This window comes from Cariama cristata, unplaced genomic scaffold (genome assembly GCF_000690535.1).
Source record: "Cariama cristata isolate BGI_N322 unplaced genomic scaffold, ASM69053v1 scaffold9512, whole genome shotgun sequence".
Classification (NCBI taxonomy): Eukaryota; Metazoa; Chordata; class Aves; order Cariamiformes; family Cariamidae; genus Cariama; species Cariama cristata.
The window spans coordinates 21381-41618 of NW_009602093.1; the positions used below are offsets into that span (position 1 = coordinate 21381).

At 44.3% G+C, this 20238-nt stretch overlaps 1 protein-coding gene across 1 annotated transcript in view; it reads right to left on the minus strand.

Annotated features, from left to right (window-relative positions):
• Positions 1 to 20238, minus strand: part of LOC104157302 (polypeptide N-acetylgalactosaminyltransferase 13) — a gene marked incomplete at its 5' end in the record, with an annotated part of 28374 nt that overhangs the window by 5063 nt on the left and 3073 nt on the right. The window contains 2 exons of the mRNA XM_009694588.1: positions 7525 to 7659; positions 19224 to 19322. Coding sequence (XP_009692890.1) covers positions 7525 to 7659; positions 19224 to 19322 — 234 coding nt within the window. The remainder of the gene's footprint in view (positions 1 to 7524; positions 7660 to 19223; positions 19323 to 20238) is intronic.

Genomic DNA, 20238 nt, shown 5'->3' on the forward strand with positions numbered 1-20238 from the left:
GTGAGATAGCAAGTTTAACTGAGGTACATCAGCAAGGCCACGCTGACTTTAGAAAATCTATAGTAATGGAAGCAAGAGATCATTTGTCCCCTTCACTCATTTTATTAAACACTGCTCTCTAAGAAGGTAATAAAAAACCCCGCAGTGTTTTCCCTACTCATTTTTTAAGAACTAACTCCTTTCAAATACATAGCAATAGGACTGCAATTTATAGGAACAGTCTAATTATTGGCCATAATCTCTTACGGGAGAAGTCAGTAATAGGACTGCAATTTATAGGAATATTCAAACTATTAGCCATAATCTCTTATGGTAGAAGTTAGTCTGACTACACCAACTCCAGCTGGTCCCATAACTTTAAGAAGAGAAATAATCACAAAGCCTGTAATTGTTTGAAGGACGCAGACCAGCCGATGTGATGTTGATGATGCAATGTGTATTTACACTGTTTGTGAACAGAAATGAACAGGATCGTTGAAATATGCACAAGAAAGCAGCCAGTTGTTCGCATACATTGTGCCCACTTGCTTCTCCGCCACCAATCTTTAGGTCGTATGTTGGGGAACGCGCCTCTTCTCTAGCGACGTTCCCTGCTTTTCTCTAGCGAGCGCAGATGAAGGCGGGGGAGCAGGCAGGGACCCCAGCAGCACCCAGATCGTGTGCAGGGGGATGTGCAGGGGGGCTCGGGGCTGCTACGACAACACCAGCATCCTCCCGCGCACACCAACCTCAGCATCCGCCTTCCATCGCATCGCTCTTCTCACCCAACAGCCCTGAGCTAGCAGTCGGACGCACAGAGGCCGTATAAACCACTGGCAGCCCGAGATTGTACAGTGACTGCCTGAATAAAAAAGGTTTGCACATTGGAGTAGGATCTACGGAAAGGCACTAAGTGGTATCGCCGTTACACAGCACTGCTAGGGGAGGGAGCGAGAGGCGTGCTATTCTAGGGCTGGTGCAGGGGTTGTGGTTGTTACCAAACTTACCTCAAAGCTATATTCCCATTTACCAGCATACTGACGGAAGGGGAAAAAAAAAAAAAAAGGAAATTGGAGTCAAACAGTGACTCAAGAAACATTTTTGTGAGACCCTCGTCTCTGTGAATACAAATTCAACAGCTTTGCACAGACAGCATGTTTAGTGACAATAACAGCAGTTGCGCAAGATCAAATCCTGGTGTCGTTATTCACGCATGACGAAATGAAACTATTTTCTATCTGACGTGATGTATTTACAGCGTTATTTTTTTCCTGCAATCATTCATGTGTATCACGTGTCATAAGGTTTCATCACCCTGCACCTACAGAAGTTTGCCTGGATGTCACAGGGAGCCCCAACGGGAGCACAACCCTGGACACGCTCTGCACGGCTTTTCAACCCCAACCCGACGGACCTATTTGCCAGCCAAACACCAGCTGTATGCAACGCCGGCACAAGTATCTCCACCAAGACCAGTGCCCCAGTGCAGGGGGAAAACAAACGCACAAAACTGGTCAGCAAAATTAGAAAAATTGGTTTCATCAGACAAGCAAGATCACACGCTGAGGGCGCAACTCTGGCTTCAGCCCATCGTAATTCCCATAACTTTTTCTGCTGATCCACCACCTCGTTTCCCACCCCCATTCCAAAGCAAATAGCATTTATGCATTATAAATATGTTATAAAGCACATGCTGATAGGAAGCCTTTGAAAGCTGGGAAATTCTAACTTGGCATGTCCCAGTGATACAGCTGATTTATAGAGCTGCCCTTGCAAGGTAATGGGCAGCTTGAGAAAGGGCCAGGAATCCTAATGTGCTCTTCAAGGCACAGGAAAAAAAAGCATTAAAAATCAATAACGGAAGGCAATGGATTAAGGGGGGAAAAAAAAAAAAGCATTTCCTGCCAAGCTGTAAAAACACTCAGAAATAAAATGTTTTAAAATGCTGTAAACTACTCTTGCCTGAAGCGTTAAAAGCCATTTTGCATTAGAAATGGAGCGCGCCGCACAGACCCGAGCACCCTGCCTGGGAACGGCTCGCTGGGGGGATCAGCTCCCTGCTGTTGTTGCTCCTGGTGACAGCAGGCTTCTTTATTTAGTGTGCCCTTAAATCCAGACCATACCATTAACGTTTGGTGCATATAAGGGTTTCTTTTTAAACTATATAAATATTAATATCAATATTGGGCTTCTCTTTTTCTTCTGCAGGTAATACCTAAAGTAATTTATCCCTTTGGGTCAAGAAGAAGATGCAGGTCAGTGGAAATTGCCCTGTAGGGAACAGCAACAGAATAAAAGGTTTAGGCAACCCTGTGCGACCTGTGGGGCCCGACCGGGCAGCCCTGGAGCCACAGCCAGCCTGTGTCATGCTTCAGTCAAACGGAAAAACAGAATTATGGAAAATCTATTTGAATAACTACAAAAAAAATCACTTATTGATTGCAAATGATTTTGTTTTAACACGGACTTCCATTTTATGTAGATACTAAAAGAGAACGTTTTATCTGATTCTTGTAATTTGGGGCTTTGCAAAAAAAAAATAAATTCAACTTACTTTTTAAGCTTGATGTAAAATATTCTCCATGTTGCAAATTAAATAAACAAGCAAGCAGCAGGTTATTCACACAAAGTTGCTCTGAATAGCTTCTCCTCTTACGCCAGCCCTCTCCATCAGCCAGCTGTTAGTTTCCAGCTGTGGTTGGCAGTCAGAGGGGACGGTGCCAGGTTGCCCCCGCAGCCGTGGCACAGCCGTCCTGCCTACAGCTAGCAGCAACCTGCCCCAAACCGCACGCGGTGATCGAACCCAAACTGCTCGCCGCAGGGAAGCAGGAATTGTGCCAAGCAGCCCAGTTCTCCTCCTTTCCCTAAAAGTTTTTGGATCCAGATGAGAAGGGTTTCTGTGTTTCTGTTCTAGTCCCCAATCACTAAGCAGAAAGTTCATAAAACTGATTTTTTGGGGTTTTTGGAGGAAGATGCAGTAACAATTTAGGTCTCTGACCAGTCATCCAGTTACGTGACATGACAATAATCCCTGCAAATACCAATTTAAATGTTTGCTTTCTTCAAGGCGAGAGCAAGCGTTTGGGAACTATAACGTTCCCTTCCATGCTATGCAATTTATCTACCTTTTTCAATTTTTAAAACCGTGTGATTTTCTTCAATGATGTTTTTCAGTAACACAACCCATGGTAATCTGCTAACATTTAGTATCTCCTCAGTCACAACTGCTTTTCTTAATAAAGAACTATTTAAACTCGGTTCTGTGGTGGTTCGGGTTTTTTCCAACAGGTCTACAAACTCTGACAAGCCCTGCATTATTTATGTGACCTATAAACATCATTCAACTCTACAAGACATAATGCAAAATACTCTCTTCCCATTCAGTAACTTCGCTGACGTGCAGTGACCCGCTGATTTATCTCAGTTATCAACTGATAATCCAACAGGTTCATTGCAATTTTAAGCAATCCGATTCACACAGGCAGACTTTTTAGAGATCTTAGACACTCTGGAAAACCTTACGACACACCTGCCTGTACGTCTGACCTACTCATCCCTAGGAGCAGATCCTCTGAACAAGAATAACACAAATCTGGGTTTCTTATGGAATAGCAAAAATCACGTTTCCAGCCACCCTGAATTGGGGTCATTGCTGGAAACGCTGCTTCTCCCTCCAGTGCTGAGAGCAGGTGCAGTTCGACACAGAAGTGTAACTCCTTTTTGCGGGGCCCGTACCTCCCCCATGGGTTTTTTTTTGAAGTGTGTGGTGGGGATTTATCATTTTCTTTGAGATTAATCCAAATAATTACTTTAGAACTACTTGCTGCATATGAAAACCAGGTCTCTTCCTACTTTACGTGACTTTTCCCAAGATAACAGTAGCCAGGGTGCACTTCTGACGGCAGGCGTATGGGCTACGGTGACCCTTTCTGCAAACTCGTATTTGTATTTCTGAGTATTTGAACTCTTACTTTATTCCCCTGGGGATCTCTTTCTCACCCTCGCGCAGTTCACGTCACCTGTTGCTTGGGTGCTGAAGGGAGATGCTCAGTGCTGAGCTGGGGTCGATCCCTCACTTCGCTCAGCTCTGCCCAGCAGAGCTCCGTTTTGACCCAAAATACAAAGGCCAAGTCTTGTCCTCTCCTTCAGCAAGTGATTTTCTGCTCTGACAAACCCACGGATACCTTTCAATCACTCTTCTTCCACTGCTTCAAGTCAAGTTGCATCTCAAGTGCAAGTAAAAATGTATTAATAATTCTAAGCGTTAAAAGCACAAATTCAGACACTTTTGCTATGAGAAAATGAGAAGAGGGGCTTTTTGAATAGTCTGCTTTAAACCAATTAAGCCTGCTACTTTCACAAACAGGTATGAAAACATTCGAGATTTACCTTTCTTATCACTACCACAAAACCTTCTCAGCTCCTCGTTTATTTTTGAAAAAAATATAAATGCTAGGAAGATATTAGTAATATTACTAAGGTATATATAAATTCTTGGAAAAGAATTTCTATGATTTTAAAATATGTTACATATTTAAATACCATAATTTGAACTAAACTAGAACATCACAGAAAATTTAGTAAGAGTATGTAAATCAAAGAAAATCATCTGAACATCTCTATTGAGAAATGCCTTTTTACGATTATTTACATCTCTCATTGCACCTCCAGATGTGGCCAAGGCACCGTTGTCCATTACCAAGTCCTACCTCCTAACTGCCTTTAAGAGGAGGAGGGATGTGGTCTGTAACCATGGTACAACAACAGAAATCACCTCCGTTCAGTTTCTGAATAAGTAAAGAAATGTAAAAATGAGCGCAATTTTGATGGAAAAACAAATGAGTGGATACAAGCGATCCAGGCAATGTGTTGCAACTGTTTGCCTGGGGGGAAAAAAAAAAAATATCACAAGCCATTTGTCTTCTCGGGAAAAAATACTGCATATTAGGTATGTCTTTGCTTACCACATATAGGTATGTACTTGGAGGCTTCCCGCAATACCCAGAGATCACCAGGCAGCCAGAGTAAATCATGCGTATAACCCTGCATGACCCCTAATACTGAGGGGCGATTAATACACTAATAAACACAGCCTAAACACCAATCCCCTCACCAAAGGGAAGTTTGCAAGCTGAAGTCTGAATATTCACAGGGTAAAACCGGTAACAAAGATATCCTTGTCAATAAATAGAAAGGGACATAATGCAATGGGCTGTGTTTTATACGTACAACAAACAGCAAAACCATTGTCTCGGAGATCCCTTATATAAAAAAGGGTGTATTTCTTCTTTATGAGCTCCATCTAATGGTTGATTTCGTTTTTACACAGCTACTTCGAAATTCTCCATCCTGGCTCTCTTATGCTAAACTTAAGAGAAAAAACACAGCAGGTTTCCAACGTTAAAATTAAAGAAGCATATATTTGGTTGAAAGAAATTGAGCTCTCCATACAGAAAGGTGAAAGCAGCTATTTCTATGAAATGTTGGAGATACTTTTTAAAAGACTACGCATCTTTTAAAGACATCGGTATTTTTTTATCTTTGCAGTATTTTGCTACCTTTGCAGTCACGGCACCATGCCAAGACTAATTTGGCAGTTCCACACCGCGAGCAGCAGAGCCGTGTGAGCGCGGACCATCGGGCAGCCCGTGTTCAAACCGTGCTCGGTGGGGGAAGTCATTTTCAGCAGCTTGCGCCCAAAATACTCCAAGGAAAGCAACTGGCAGTATCTTTTTTTTTTTTTTTTTCCAAATCAGGAAGGATTGCTCTCTACACTTCTGGTAGAGAAAGAATATTTCACGAGGAACCTTGCCTTGGGCTTTGTGCATGGCCATTGAACGGTGCCTGATACCAGGGGAAGGTGGGAGCTGGGGTGGGAGCCAGAACGATGCCCAGCGTGCGGATTCTAGCGGGGAGCTGAAATACAGGCTTGCTATCCGCGCTCTCTGGGCTTAGCTAGCACTCGGCTGCTGAAGTACATAAAAATAATGCTAAAAACGTTGGTTCTAATTAATATTTATTCAATATTCAAAATTAATCCTTTAAGGTACTGCTGAGACAAACTTGAAATATTCCAACGGAAGAGTCTGAAAAGCTGATATTTTAAGGTGCTACACTTTAAAACAGTGAAGCATGGATGGAGGTGGGCAGAGGATGCTGCTGCTGTGCTATGAACGGGAGCGACAGCGCATGTGGCATCAATAGGTGTCAGACCCAGTGAGACCCCACAAGACCTCTCCAAACCTAACCAAAAAGCCCCCCCAGACCCAAGCAGAGACTGGCCGGGATTTACTCGGGGCCATGGAGAGGAAGGAGACACGGACTCCCCGCACCGGCCGCACACACTGTGCCCACTCTCGTTGGTGAGGTTTGATTTCCGACGGAGAGGGACCAGGAACCTGCGACACCGACTCCATCTCCTCGGCCGCTGGTCAGCACTATGCTCCTTACTTTTGCTGAAAACAATCTAAAACTGATCAAATATCAATTATCATCTGCTTGCAGGAATGAAATGAAGGAGGATATAAGATCTTAAATCTCAGGTGCTAATTGCAGGCAGGAACACCCTCAAAACCACCTAAAAATCATCAAATACACATGCGGTTTGTGTAAGAAGAAAAATAATCTTCTATATTAAAGAGAAAATTGGCTTAAATTCAAATGTTAAACTCAAGAGTGTATAAATAGTTACCAAATAAATCGCACCTCGATGGTAAGTATTGTTTTTCTACTTGGCAGTTCAGTATTATGCAATGGCAGATTTGTACGGTTTTCTTCTTACCATAACATATTAGAAAGATCCTATCTTGAAGAAAACGCCAATACCTTTGTGTGAATTTCACCATCCACAACTGCACATTCATATTTCAAAGCAAAAGCTGAAAATGAATGTTTTAATTTTCATCTCCTGCTTCCTGTCTCATTTAAAAAGCAGTACTATTCAGCCACAAAATACAGAGACACACACATTTTGTATCCATTTTGCAACCTCTCCATAAGCCACCAAATTTCTTCAAACTGCCCCCCCTCTCAAAACCCAGAAAAAGCCACCTCCCCGCCCATGGTAGTGTCAAACTAAAAAGGTGACTGGTATATGGAAAATGATTAAATACAATTTAAATGCAGAGTCAACAATCTTGAAGAGTCGGCAGAAATAAACTGGGAAAACTTTAACTAAAAAAAAGAAATAAATCTTGTTTTCTACTTCATTTATGTAAAAAAATGCAGAATACTTCTTTAAGTTTGCAAGAACGGAAGACAAGGCCAGCTACTAGAAATGAGGTTTTTTTAAACAATAATTGACTTTCCCCCCACCCCCAAAACCAAATTTGGTGGAAACACCATGTAAAACCTAGCAGCCAGCTGAATTGCTTTGCACTCCCGAGGGTGTGCGACGGCAGAAGCCACCACCGCCCACCACGGCACCGAGCTCCGGTGCTCACCCACTCCCCTGTGCTACGGCCGTGCTCTATTACGAATAAACTCCCGGCTCTAAGGCCGCAGCAGCCCGGCGAGCGCGGGCGCTGTCACCGAAGCCTCGGGTACCTCGGCATCGTACTCCCAGAGCTGGTTCCCCCTCATGTGGTGGCACTTCAGCATGATGACGGGGCCGTTCAGCCTCGAGACATCCAGGCACAAGTCGTCCGTGCGGATCTCTTTGTCAGCCGTGTAGGAAAACACCTGGAAAGAGAAAACGATTGCAGTGACAAAGAGCGAGCGAAAGTCCTACCCAACCGCTCATTCGGAATACACATAATTTTCACTCCAGTGGAGCAGAACTACTTTCTTCTCCAAACACTGAGGTGGTGCCTTGGAGTTCACGAGCGTTTCATGCAAATTTCTCCGCTGGTGAACGCCTCTTGTATGTAAGAGAAGGAATATCATGTTTAGGAAAAGCAATTTTATGAGACCAAGCCCAGGAATCATCCCGGCGTATGCTCAGTTTTACCACCTGGGAATTCTACAGAAGCATGTAATTGTGATCAGTGTCTTCAGGAGAAATTTCACAGGTCTTTTAATACAATTGATAAACCAAGCCCATCGTTGGAAGAATCCAAACTTTCCTAAACTGTCTTCCTGCTAGTATCTACCTTAACTTCGGGTACCAAGGATTACCTATGTTAAAGATTCACATGCATGAATATTTCAGAAATACTGGGTCACTTAATAAAATTAGGAAATAAATTAAGACACGAGAGAACACTCCCCCAGCAAACTTCTATCACACCAGTTATAAGTTTCACAAAAGCTCCTGAAATGGCCTTAGGAAACAGCCTCAGGTCTGTGTTGCTTCATGCTTTCCTTGCAGAAAATGCTTTTCTTCACAAAAAGTGAATTATTTCTGCCCTCCGCTCCCCTCTGCTCCAGAGGAGGAGACCAGAGAGCAGAGCCTCAGCCTGTTCTCCAGGACCCACCATCCCGGCACTAACAAACAGCACCTGATTTCCACCGCCGTGGAAACACCAACGGGAGAAAGCTTGCCGTTAATAAAATAATGTCAAGACCACAACAAAAGGTAGAATTATGATGTCCCTTTCAGGTTTTGATGAGTATAAATCTGTATCTACACCCGCCACGGAGAAACAGGGCTGTCAAAAATATGCAAAATCTTCCCTTAGGCGGCAATGCTTAAATTAACAGAGAAATACAATAAAAGCAGGGACAAATAGAGCATGTGGACATACACCTCAATTACTCGGGGAGTTCAGAGTTCCTATACAACCTATTCCTCTTGTAAAAGGACTACAGTAAAATTAAAAGTGCCAAGCCTGAGATCTGAAGCACAAATACGGTCGTGGCCCCAGGGATGTCAATCCATTGAGGTCTCCCGTGAAACAGGACATGGTTACTTGGGGAAGAAGAATCAATCAGGCAGCAAACAAAAACTTTTTCAGTGAATTAAGCCGAGGGCGGGAGATACGATGTCACTTGGAAACACAACCCTTGGCCGCGGTGCACTACATTGAGGTTTCCCATGAAACAGGACATTGTATTTGGGAAAGAAGAATCAATCAAGCAGCAAACAAAAACTTTTTCAGTGAATTAAGCCAAGGGTGGGAGATACGATGTCACTTGGAAACACAGCCCTTGGCCGCGGTGCACTAGGAAAGGGAATTCTCTCCATGTAACTCTTAAAACCTATACACTGCACAAAGGAGCCAAGGGGATAAAGGCAAGGATTCTGAAGTTGGAGGTTCAGGTCAATCTTCCAGAGAGATCACGGAACATGAAACCAGCGTGCCGAGGCGGCAATGGAGCAGCCAGGTCCAAATCAAAGCTGTGAGGGAGAGCAAGAGCTGCAAGGATCAGAGGTCTTTCCATTTTCCAAATTTCTTACCCACCGCTTACCGGCCACCTGTCTGGGTGAAAATCTGGGGTCCAAAGCTACGGCAAAGCATCAGTCGCCTTTTGCATTTATTCATCCAGCGATAAATCACCGAGATCAAATCTGAGGGTCTCAAAGTGTTGCTTTCACTTAAAACCACATCAACCACAGGCCACTACTCGGGCTTTTCTCCAGGGGCAAGACAGACTTCTAAATACCAACCTGCCAGCGCTCTGCTGCGATCACACTGCGGAGCCCTCTGCCCTTTTGGAAGGGGGCGAGACGAGCCCACGTCACATCAAAAACGACACTTTGTCTTCATACGGACATGTTTAGCTTCCCCACTTTTCTCTGCCCAAAAGCAAGTCCCAAAGCCTTTAAAAAGCCCATATAACCTCAGCCACGGTGCTGGAAACTCCATATACGTACTCGCTCACTCAGTTACATTCTGGAAATATTTCGAGATGAGAATTTACAGCTGAGGGCCGACCAAGAAGGAGACACGGGTGTCATTTTGAAACGCAGCTCTAACGGTGTCCATCTCTGGCAAATCTCAGCAAGAACTAAAGCACTCACAGGTACTCGAGTATGTTAAATGCATGACAGTAGAAGCAGGTTTTTTTCAAATTCATACAAGCTGTCACACGTGCACTGCCCAAGTTTCAGTTTGTATCCTGAATCTGTGTTTTTTCCAATGATTTTTTTTTTTTTATAGTAAGATGTCTGCCTACACCTTGTCCCTGGTAAGTGAAAACCAAACACCAAGGAACATGGTCTACATTTGATCTGGTTGATTTGATGACTGGTTTGTTTTGTAGAGGTCCGACAGATGTACACCCTCTTGATCAGATGAGCTGATAGCACATCAGGCTAAGTTCATGAAGTGCATAAAGGTACCAAAAAAAAAAAAAAAAATCAGGATCAGTTGTGAGGTTTCTTGAAAAGAGGTACAAGAGCAGTCTCTGTTCTGGACTAAACTGAAATCTGAATTTGAAGGTATTGAAGACCTGGGCTAAAACAACCCTTAAGCAAAAGCAGATACCATAATAACGTTCAGTTACCAAGGCAGCATAAATAAAGTTCAACAACAAAACCTTGGGGGGGGGCTTTGGTTTCTCTTTTAAACACCTTCAATCAAAAATCTTACTTACTGGTAGAATACTGGACTTACCTGCTTGCTGTCATGCTCTATCTGGAACAAGAAACAAGTCCAAATAAGCTAATAATCCAAAAATCGCTGATATAATTTGTAGCACAAAGTATCTCTCACTCAAAGTCGCAGTTTGGGTTCAAGAATCACTCATATGAATATATTGTACAGATATTTCATCTTTTACTACGCTCATTATTAAGAGATTTACTCATTACCGTTTATTCTGAAGCAACTTCGAACTTTAATTTTTAACTTATTTGGGTTGTTTTTTTACATTAAACGTATTTGCATTGGGCATTTTCTTCTAGCCTCAGAGACATGTTTTTAGCCTCAGAGAGATGTTTTATTCTCTGTTTTAGAGAAAGCAAATACTTATATTTTGAAATGTATTTCCATGTGTGTATTTCTTTTTCCTCTCACCTTTGGTAATTGCAATACACTGTTCCACTATATCTTTTGAAAGAATAAGTGATGTCTGAATTGACAATTACAGAAGATGGGTTTGAAAAACCTGCCGTCTGAAGAAAGAAAAATGAATGCTAATTAAGACTATGTAAAATTATCAGGCTAGCATTTTGCTACCATCCATATTAATTATAGACATAATTACATTAATGTCATCTAAAAATAGAGGGTGAGGAACACGCTGCATTTTGCAGCTAATTAAACAGTATAATTCATGCCACACATTCCAGTGCAAGACAGGAAAGGACTTTCCGAGGAGTCCAATCTTCTGCTACCGTAAGCATCCCCGTTTTGGGAACGTGATGGACCTCCCTGCTAAGCAGACCCGTGAGCACCAATCTATTGCATCTTTTTACTGGGCTGCAATTTATTTACTAAGACACGGGCTGCTGAAGCATGAAAATAAAGTTCTTCCCAGTTATCCCGTGCTTTTCTTCCACAGGTGTCCCCAAGGGCTGGTGGGACTCGCCGCAGCCAGCCTTCCCCTGCAGCCGCGCAGGAGCCTCGGGTCTGGCTGGAGAAGGGCGGTCCTGCCGGGCAGGACGGGGGGATGCTCCATCGCCAGGAGGGAAGTTCCTGGGCAAGAGCCGTCCCCCGAGACCTGTGGGTGTTTGCCTGGTAGCATCACCCCCACCAGGTCTCCAAAAGAGGTTAAGCAAGTCCCTAAGGCATTTGACGCAGACACTACTGAAGAAGCCTCCAGAATGACAAAATACAAAATGTTCTCACCCGAGAAGAGACACCACAGGTATCACTGACAATTTCATTACTTCTTTCATGTTAAAAGCAACTTAGAAAGTATTCCTCCTGATAACAGTCTGAAAACTAATCAGCTTGTTCAACACTAATAAAATGCCACAGAACATCACAAACTGGAAGTCAGTTGAAAAGTCAATACAAATCTGTAGGTATTTTATTTTACACATATATATATATACACGTAAAATAAAAAAACCATAAAATATCTATGGGCTGCAATAGCCCATGGCAAGAATTTTCCTCTCCCGCTATTTGGTTGTCCTTTTCTTTGGAAAACAGTTAGCTAGGGTATTTTGCCAACTCACAAGAAGTCTAATACTGAGAATATTGTTCATAAACCCTTATACTTCATTATGTGGAACTAAATCTTGAGGATGCATCCGTACAATCAAGGAAGAAGTCTGCCATGCAATAAAGACAGTTATAAACTGGACATAACTAAGTATAGAAAACTCTAATTTATTCCAACAACCACTTTGATTATCTACAGAACTCCCAAGGGTAAATTCTGAATTCACCTTTCATAATTGATTTGAAATATTCTAATAAAAGCTGCAAGGGAAGCACTTTTCCTCTCCTCCCGAAATTGTTTACACATTAAATGTTGAAAGTCACCTCAGGCAAACCAGGTGAATTGAAGCTGATTCCCCTACCACTCTTGGCAGAGAACCGCAATTTCTGTGGCAAGGGTCCTTCAGAGACCCAGCCCTTCATCCGGAGCCTTTGGGATTGGACATACCCAGCCCTGGTTTAATTCCAGATGATTTATAGAACAGGTTTTAGGTTTTGCTACTCTAACAGTTTCTTTCCACCGTGAAGATATTTAAAGTAAAACCAAACAAACCCACCAAGATAGTGTATCCTACTGGGAGGATATTAAATCTAATCAAGGGTCAATCTTCAGTTTATTGGATGACCTGAAGATGCCCCCAGCTCGGAGCCCCTGAAGAGCTCATGGCTTTCCCTGGGGCCGCTCTGGAAGTGGGGATCAGATTTATTTCTGAAATAGAGGTTACACCACAATCTTTAATGTCATGAAAGCAACCCATCGCATCCCACAGAGTGTCAGGTAAATCTGCGAGTGGTACAGACACTGCCAAGCCAAAAGTGACTTTCGCATTTTGGAAAGTTCATAGAAAACTTGTTCTCAACCTCTAACCACCACTGCCAAGATTTCATTTATCCTGGTGCTCAGCCCCAGGGAGAGAAACACTGTAATCCAGAGTGATTCATCGTAATCCAGAGAAACACTGTAATTACCACCAGCTATCACCGACTGCAGTCAATAGTTGGAGCTATACCAAACGGTCATTGTAATAAAAACAAAATAAGATAGAAGAAAACTGGTTGGCAGCATCTGCTGGGGACACGCACAGTACCAACCGTGGGGATCTGCAGGGAACGCTTCAGTTCTGCAAGGTTTCCAAGGGTTGCCAAGGAACTCGGTTTTATCGCATTCAGAAAAGGGCACTGGGAAACAGGCTGGCGTCACCCCTCCGCGCCGACGGCAAGCACGCCTTCCTGACGACCACACCTTTGTCCTCCACCACACAATCCTTCCTCCTTTTCTAAACCGCTGGTGTCCTATAGGGGTTTCAGGTGCATTCAGCATTTTGCACAGAAAGGGGAAAAAAATAATCTGATTTTTGGCTCCACAGGGGTGAGGGGATTGTAGGGGTTTTTTTGCGTGTTTGGTTTTCTGTGTGTTTGGTTTGGTGGTTTTTTGATTTTGTTTTGTTTTGTTTTTTTCAGATAGCTATCACTTCATACAGGATGGCTGCCTACATATCTGCAACGAAAAGCTGTCATCGCTTCCAGGATCTCACAGTGTTCATGATGCCGAGCCAAACTCCCACCTCTCAGCAGGTACAGCAAGCGCTCGGATTCTGCACTTTATCCACCCAGGCTTCATTACTGCAACGTTACAGATCTAATGCCAGTCTCCCCGCATTCCCGGGTGACTATTCCTGCCAATTTAAAGCAGCAGCAATGCAGTTTTTCCACAGACTCTAAAAAGAAGGCATTATTCTCATTCTGATTGTGCTAAATAAGAGACACCGTTATTTAACATGCGGGCATGGCTCCTTCAGTCCCTATTAATCACAGTTGTTATAACGATGCTGCAGATCTCCGAGGGCTCCATTGCGCCGCATCCCGAGCAAATCCAGAGCATTGGACAGTTCCTGCCCCAAAGGTTTATCACCTCAATCCGTAAGAATGACGTAAAATCTGCAAAGGGAATCATATCTCAGCAAAATAGGCTAACAAAACATAAGCAATAACTAGTTCTATTCATAATGGGTGTGTTTAGAAGATGAAAAGCTACACAGAAAGCCGAGTTAGGGAAAACGGGAGCTTGTAAAAGGTAAAAAAGGCAGAAAGAGCAAAGAAGGGCTAAATTACTTTCTGACAAGCCCTTACGAAAACTAGCATCTACCTAAGATACTACAATTAATAAAAGCAAACCCCTAAACTCAAAGTCCGTAACGGGCGCTGTGTTTCCTTAGCCAGCGAGCTCTCCAAGGAGTTTATGTGGTCTGAGATCAGCTGCACAAGTACTGCGCAATCCCTCTTTTTGTGCATACTTTCAGTGGCGTGAATAAACGTCTAACTGCCACTAAACTAAAGGGTTTGTTCGGTTTAATCTTGTCCATAAAATGCTTTTATCCGACTTACTGAACAGCTGTAGTTGACACATTAGCTAACTAAAACTGTAAAATGTGACTCTTGCCGTGGCCGAAGCGCCAGCTGCGATCAGATGGCTCTGCTGGCACCAACAGCGAGGGCACCCTGCTTGCCCTCAGGGTATCTGTCGCAGGGCTCTCCTCCTGACCTGGCACCGATAGAAACACACCACAAATTCTCCTTATAGCCTGCTCCAACCGGCCGCCTTCCATTACAGAGACGCCCCACGAGTCAGACAGCTCACACGTTTCTATCCATTCCCAGTAGGAGGCAAATCATCATAGCATATCGATAAAGTCTTACAGACAGAGAGTTTATAAATTATTTTTCTACATACCGCTACGCAGAAAGTGCTCGTGTTTGAAAGGCATTTGAAAATACACACATTTACTGTGAATGGGAAAAAAATGAAACTCTATGAAACGGAACAGTTTCTGAAAGGCCCATTATTTAGAGTTAACTGGGGAAAAACCAACCCTCTAACAACCCTTACTGTGCGTGTTGGGGGTTTTCTGAACTGTCAGTGAGTGCCGAGTCTGAACTTTCTGTACGAAACATTGCCAGAAGGGAGTGATGTTCCCCTTGCACGGTTACTAAAACATATAAAACATTATGTTCGTTCTGCTCTCACTCTGCAACAGCTGCCCCGGGTAAGTTCATAGCGAGCAAACTCCAGGCTGATGCAATTCCTCACTCATTCAAAATGAATCCTGACAAAACACTCCCCATCCTGCAGGAACCACAACGTCCCTTCCAAAAAATCCCTCTCCCACACAGAGCTGCCAAGCACACAAGACACCAACAGCCTCGGCAGCCAGGAGTCGAGGACAGGAGCCCCGAGCCACCCGGGGAGAGGTTTTGCATGAAGCAAGTTTGTTCCACTTGCCGGCTCAGCCCTCTGTGCTGGGGGAATTGGTTCAGGCTGTAAAACTGTGACCCCCCCCAGACCACCACCTCTGCCAGGGCTCTGAGCGCCCGCGGGGACCCTGAGCAGGAGCCGCAGGGCTGCCGTTACGGCATGGGATGCTGAGAAACAGCCACGTGGTCGCTATTGCTTACACTTTTTTCTGCTATACTTACTGGTATGGAAAAGCCACGGTGATATTTAGCTAGGGGAAACATCTCCGAAGGGAAAAGCAGCCCCTTTTGGCCATTGCTTTCGTCAGTCTCCGGCTTACAGCCAGCCTCGCAGCAACCAGCCTCCCTGTGCGGGAAACGCAGGGAGCGTGCTTTGACGATGGAGTTGAGCTCCGCGCTGCTAACAAAACGTTCTTACCACTCCAGGCTTTCCACGGCTGCTCTCTCGGGCACGAGGAGACCAAACTGCGAAGCGGGGCCGTGCTGGCTGAGCAAGGACCCTTCCCAGGGCTTTGTGACCGCACGGCCACGATGGTGTGCTTGCTATACCTAGCACAACTAAAGCTCCAGACAGGAGGAAAGGCACAGGGTGTTAAACAGGAAAAAAAAAAGAAATGGCCATGTGTCTGTTGTTTTGTTAGCTCTTCAGCTGCCGAGGGGAGAGCGGCTGCTGACCCATGCTCCCTCCTCCGGCACCCTGCTCTCCCCAGCACAGCCTGCCCTGCCACATACCTGCAGGGCAACCGCTAACCTGCACAATTCCCCAGCCCTTCTTTTTAATAATAACCCCCTCCTGCCTGCGTGGGATCCTAGGATTTGATTATTGTTATGAACAGAGGCCCGACACTCCCAACAACCGCAGGAACGGATGACATTCCCATGGTAACGCAATAAAAGCCTAACGGGTATGGCCATCAGGATGACTGTAGGCAAGAAAAACAGACGACTGCTTCACCCTCTACCAGGCCACCGAAAGGAACAAACTTCCTCGAAAATACCACAAAACCATAAGTCAGCTGTGGGGAAAAAAAAGGCCTGTGATTGATGGGTCATCCCGCTCTGCCCGAAGCTGGGAAGCAGGATAATAGTTTTTTCCACGACTTGCAGGTGGTCAGCGCTTTCTTTAACCAGGAGTCAACCTCGGGTACCTTCCTCCTGAAAAACGTCGTTCCTGAAGCGAGTTAACAGACAGCCCCCAGCCCAGGAGATGTAGGCACAAAGCTGGTGTCCTAGCCCCTAAACCTGTAGCCCCGCCAGAGCTCATCTGAGGACAGGCTTTGCATTTTTTCCCTATATATATTCCCTTTGCTGTAAGAGCGAAGAAAATGGTTCTAAGATTGCATTTAACCCCATTAAGAGATCCATAGCATTTATTTTAGAGATCATTAATAGTCACCAAGTCCTAACCGAGTTAGGATAATCTGGAATACCCAGGCCAACATAACAAGAAATCCTCCCCAGTTTTATACTCTGAAAACAATTCTCACATGAAGACCCTCAGTTAACATACTTCATTTTTCTTCATTTTTTAAAAGAAATTCATATTTTTAGAATCTCGTTACCCTGAAGTCCTTTAAACCACTTTGACAGCTATGAGATATTTGCCCCTGCCTCAAGTTGGATCGCGCCCATGCATCTTGCTCGGCTCTAATGAGCTAGGTATTATTTTTGCTTCATTTTCATTCTGAAGTAGTTTTGTTCCTCAGCTATTTCTGTAACCATACAATCCCCTGCCCCCAGCATTTACATGTCTTAGCTCAGCTCTAATTTCTCATTAGAACAGAATTTAATAAAGGTAACTTTTAACGGGAGTTGTGTACGAGCCCTAAAGGATGAATAAGGTTCTGCATGTAGGTCAGGTATTCCTACCAAAACCTCCACCAGATGATGGAGGTTGCTCCTTGTCCATGCAGCGTCCCTTCGTCCTGCAGGTGCCCACGACAGATTTATCTGTGGTTTCTGACCCATGTGAGAGGTATAAAGGAGACTGGAGTCAAAATCTCTTTAGATTTGAAATATATTGGCTTAGGAAGGCTCAGAAAGAACGGTTATATTTATTAGCAATTAGGGTTTCTACAGGATATATGGTCCATATACATATTTACAATGCATCTGTCTGTCTCAGAGCCTTACACTCCTCCTAACCTCGCCCCAGGTACCTCAGAGGAACTGAGGATTTGGAGACGTGACAGTTGTCGAGGATTTTCCTCCTCTTTCAGCAAAAAGAGAGGGGTCTTCCCACCACGTATGGGAAGAATGGGAAAACACGCCAAACACCCATGGTGTAAAGAGAATCTTCAACCTTGATCATATGTAATCTTATTAAAACGCTAGCACCTCTATCTCCTAAGTCAAATTTAGAAAGAGAAGTTTGGGATAAATACGATGGACAACCTTACCTCTGAAAGAAAAACGGGCATTTGCTGTAAGGTCCTGCATCTTCTCATCTTTTTTTTAGCAGATGTGGCACTAGGAAAAGCCACCTTCACCAAGCATTACCCAGTAGGTATATGGTCAAAGGACCTTCCTGGGGAGAGATGCCAGCACAAACTTAAGGTCCTACTGTGGGATCTCCGGGGATTTTAACTGCAATGGGTGAAGGCAAGAACAGCCCTCTGCTCTGGGCTACTCAGAAGCTGAATGAAGGGACCTGAGTCTTTAAGTTGAGAGAGCCGTCAGAATTAAGGGGAAGAAGAGGAGAAAGATTTTCCAAAGATAATGCAAACCAAAAAGTAGAGAAGCAAGGCTACCATCAGAAAGGTGCAAGGAAAAGGAGGAGATGGCCACAAGTTCTGATGAACTTCCAGGTCAAATCAGCGAAGGGGAAACCAGAGACTGTACAGGAGCATCCCCCCCGTTCCCACCACGCATGGTGTACAGGAGCAGGTGGCAGCAGTGCCAGTGCTGCCGGGACCTCCCGGCCGTGCCAGGCCGGCACCCCGCTGCAGGCAGCCCCATCTCGCCTAGTGTCGCATGCACCCCGACCTGCAGCCGTACGCTACAGCCTCCCGGGGTGTAAGCCCCCTAATTATCGGCTTACCTCGTGGAACCCAACTAAACCTGAATGAATCAGCTCTGCTAATTTGAATCCGAGGCACTAGAATATGCAAAGTTTACTGTTATTTATACAGAGAGCAGGTACAGTCATCAGCGGTACAATGAGCTCAATGATTGCCATTTACCTTTTCACTCCCTTTCAAATATACCCAAGACAGAAATGAAACACCCCACGCCCCCACCATATGTATTTCCACTAAAGAAAAAAACCTCAGCTTGCATGAATATTCTGCACGTTTATTTTTCATGCACATATTTTAGAAATAGATGAATTCTGCCACAAGTCAGGTAGATTCTTACCCCTTTCATTTTAAAAGAGATTTTTTTCCCCCAACGTCAAAAAATAAATTAAAATTCATGATCAAATTTGCTAATGTTAGTATCTGGAACTTTAAATGCATTTCTCTGCACTCTAAAACATATTCAATATATTCACTCAGATACTTCACTGAACCTATGGATATGTACCACTATGTTCTCAAAATTTGCAGCTGTTACTCGCAAAAACGGATTTCTGAGTAATTCTAAAACTCTTAAGCCCAAAATCTCAAACATTTTGGAACTTCCATTAACACGTTTGCTAACCGCTGCGATTGGTTTTTATAGTCAACCAAGACGTCTACGTTTGAGCTGCATTAGCTGAGGACTACCGAGGGCATCCCGTTTGTGCCAGGACTAAACCAGAGGGTACTCAGGGTGCAGGGCCCCGCCGTACCCAAAAAAAAAAACCCCCCGTACGCAAACCAGCCCCCCCATCTCCTGCAGCAGGACGGGGATCCTGACGGGCGAAGCTGCAGCGCCTGCACCGCTCTGCCTGAATCCTCATCAGTTTTTCCTGATAGCCGCTGCGCCTGTGCTTACACAGCAGCAGACTGAAGTAATTCTTGTACAAATAATACTTTTTTTTCTTTTGTCTTTTTTTCCCCCCTCCCCTTATTTTACCTGATTTCCTCCCATGCCGTGGCAGTTGAAAATGCCCACTTTTTCATTTTCCTTGCGGCCCATGTTGTCTAAACACTGGTTGGTTTCAACGTTCCTGATCTGAAGAAAGAAGAAGATGAAATGTTCCTTGAAAAAAATGCCTGTAAATGCCATATTTGTGCAGAAAAAAGTACATCGCTGTTGGAGAAAGTACATTATCTGTGCATTCAACTATATGACTATATTTTAACTTGCAATTCGTAAATATGTCACACCTCCAGAAGAAAATGAAAATAATTACAAAGAGTAGAATGAGATTTTAAATTACATATTAAGTGTAAGTATGAACAGCGTTCCAGGAAAATCTCATTCAATGCCTTGCGTTGTTTTGTTTCACAAATATAATACGCTTTTACTTCTAAACAATGCAAAACTAATGGCTTGCCCAAGACACACACTTTTACTTTCTTCCAGCAGGGCTGACTCTGCCCCAGGAGAGAAAGGCTGAGCACGAACAGCGTCTGACGTCTGACGCTTTCCGAGCAGGGACTGCTGGGCAGCTTTGTGACTAATTACATGCTTTTAAAAAGTTTTTCAATAGAACTTTCCCCTCAGAACCTATCCGCCCTCAGAGAAGAACAAGGACACTTAGTGAACATCTCTGCTGAAACAAGCCATTTCCACATCACCTGAGTGCAATGCAGCTGGGAAGAAGGCAGGGTGACAAGCACGGCGCCCGCGATACAATACACGACACAACGCGTTCCTTCCAGCGATGCTCAGCGCGTGCAATTCCAACAAAAGACCATCAGAGCAAGCGGCAAGGAGGAGCAGCGGGTTAAGTACCAGAGCATCGCTCCCCACAACGTATTTTTAGAATACACATTTATCCAACAAAACGGCTGAGCATAAAGACAACCGACCAATTTCAGTGTCGTACGAGAGGCGAAGCAGGAGACGCTGCAGTTCCCCCTGAAGCTCTCCCATGCTGCAGTCTCCACGATGGTGTGTGCATTCAGCCTGTACAAACCCCAGT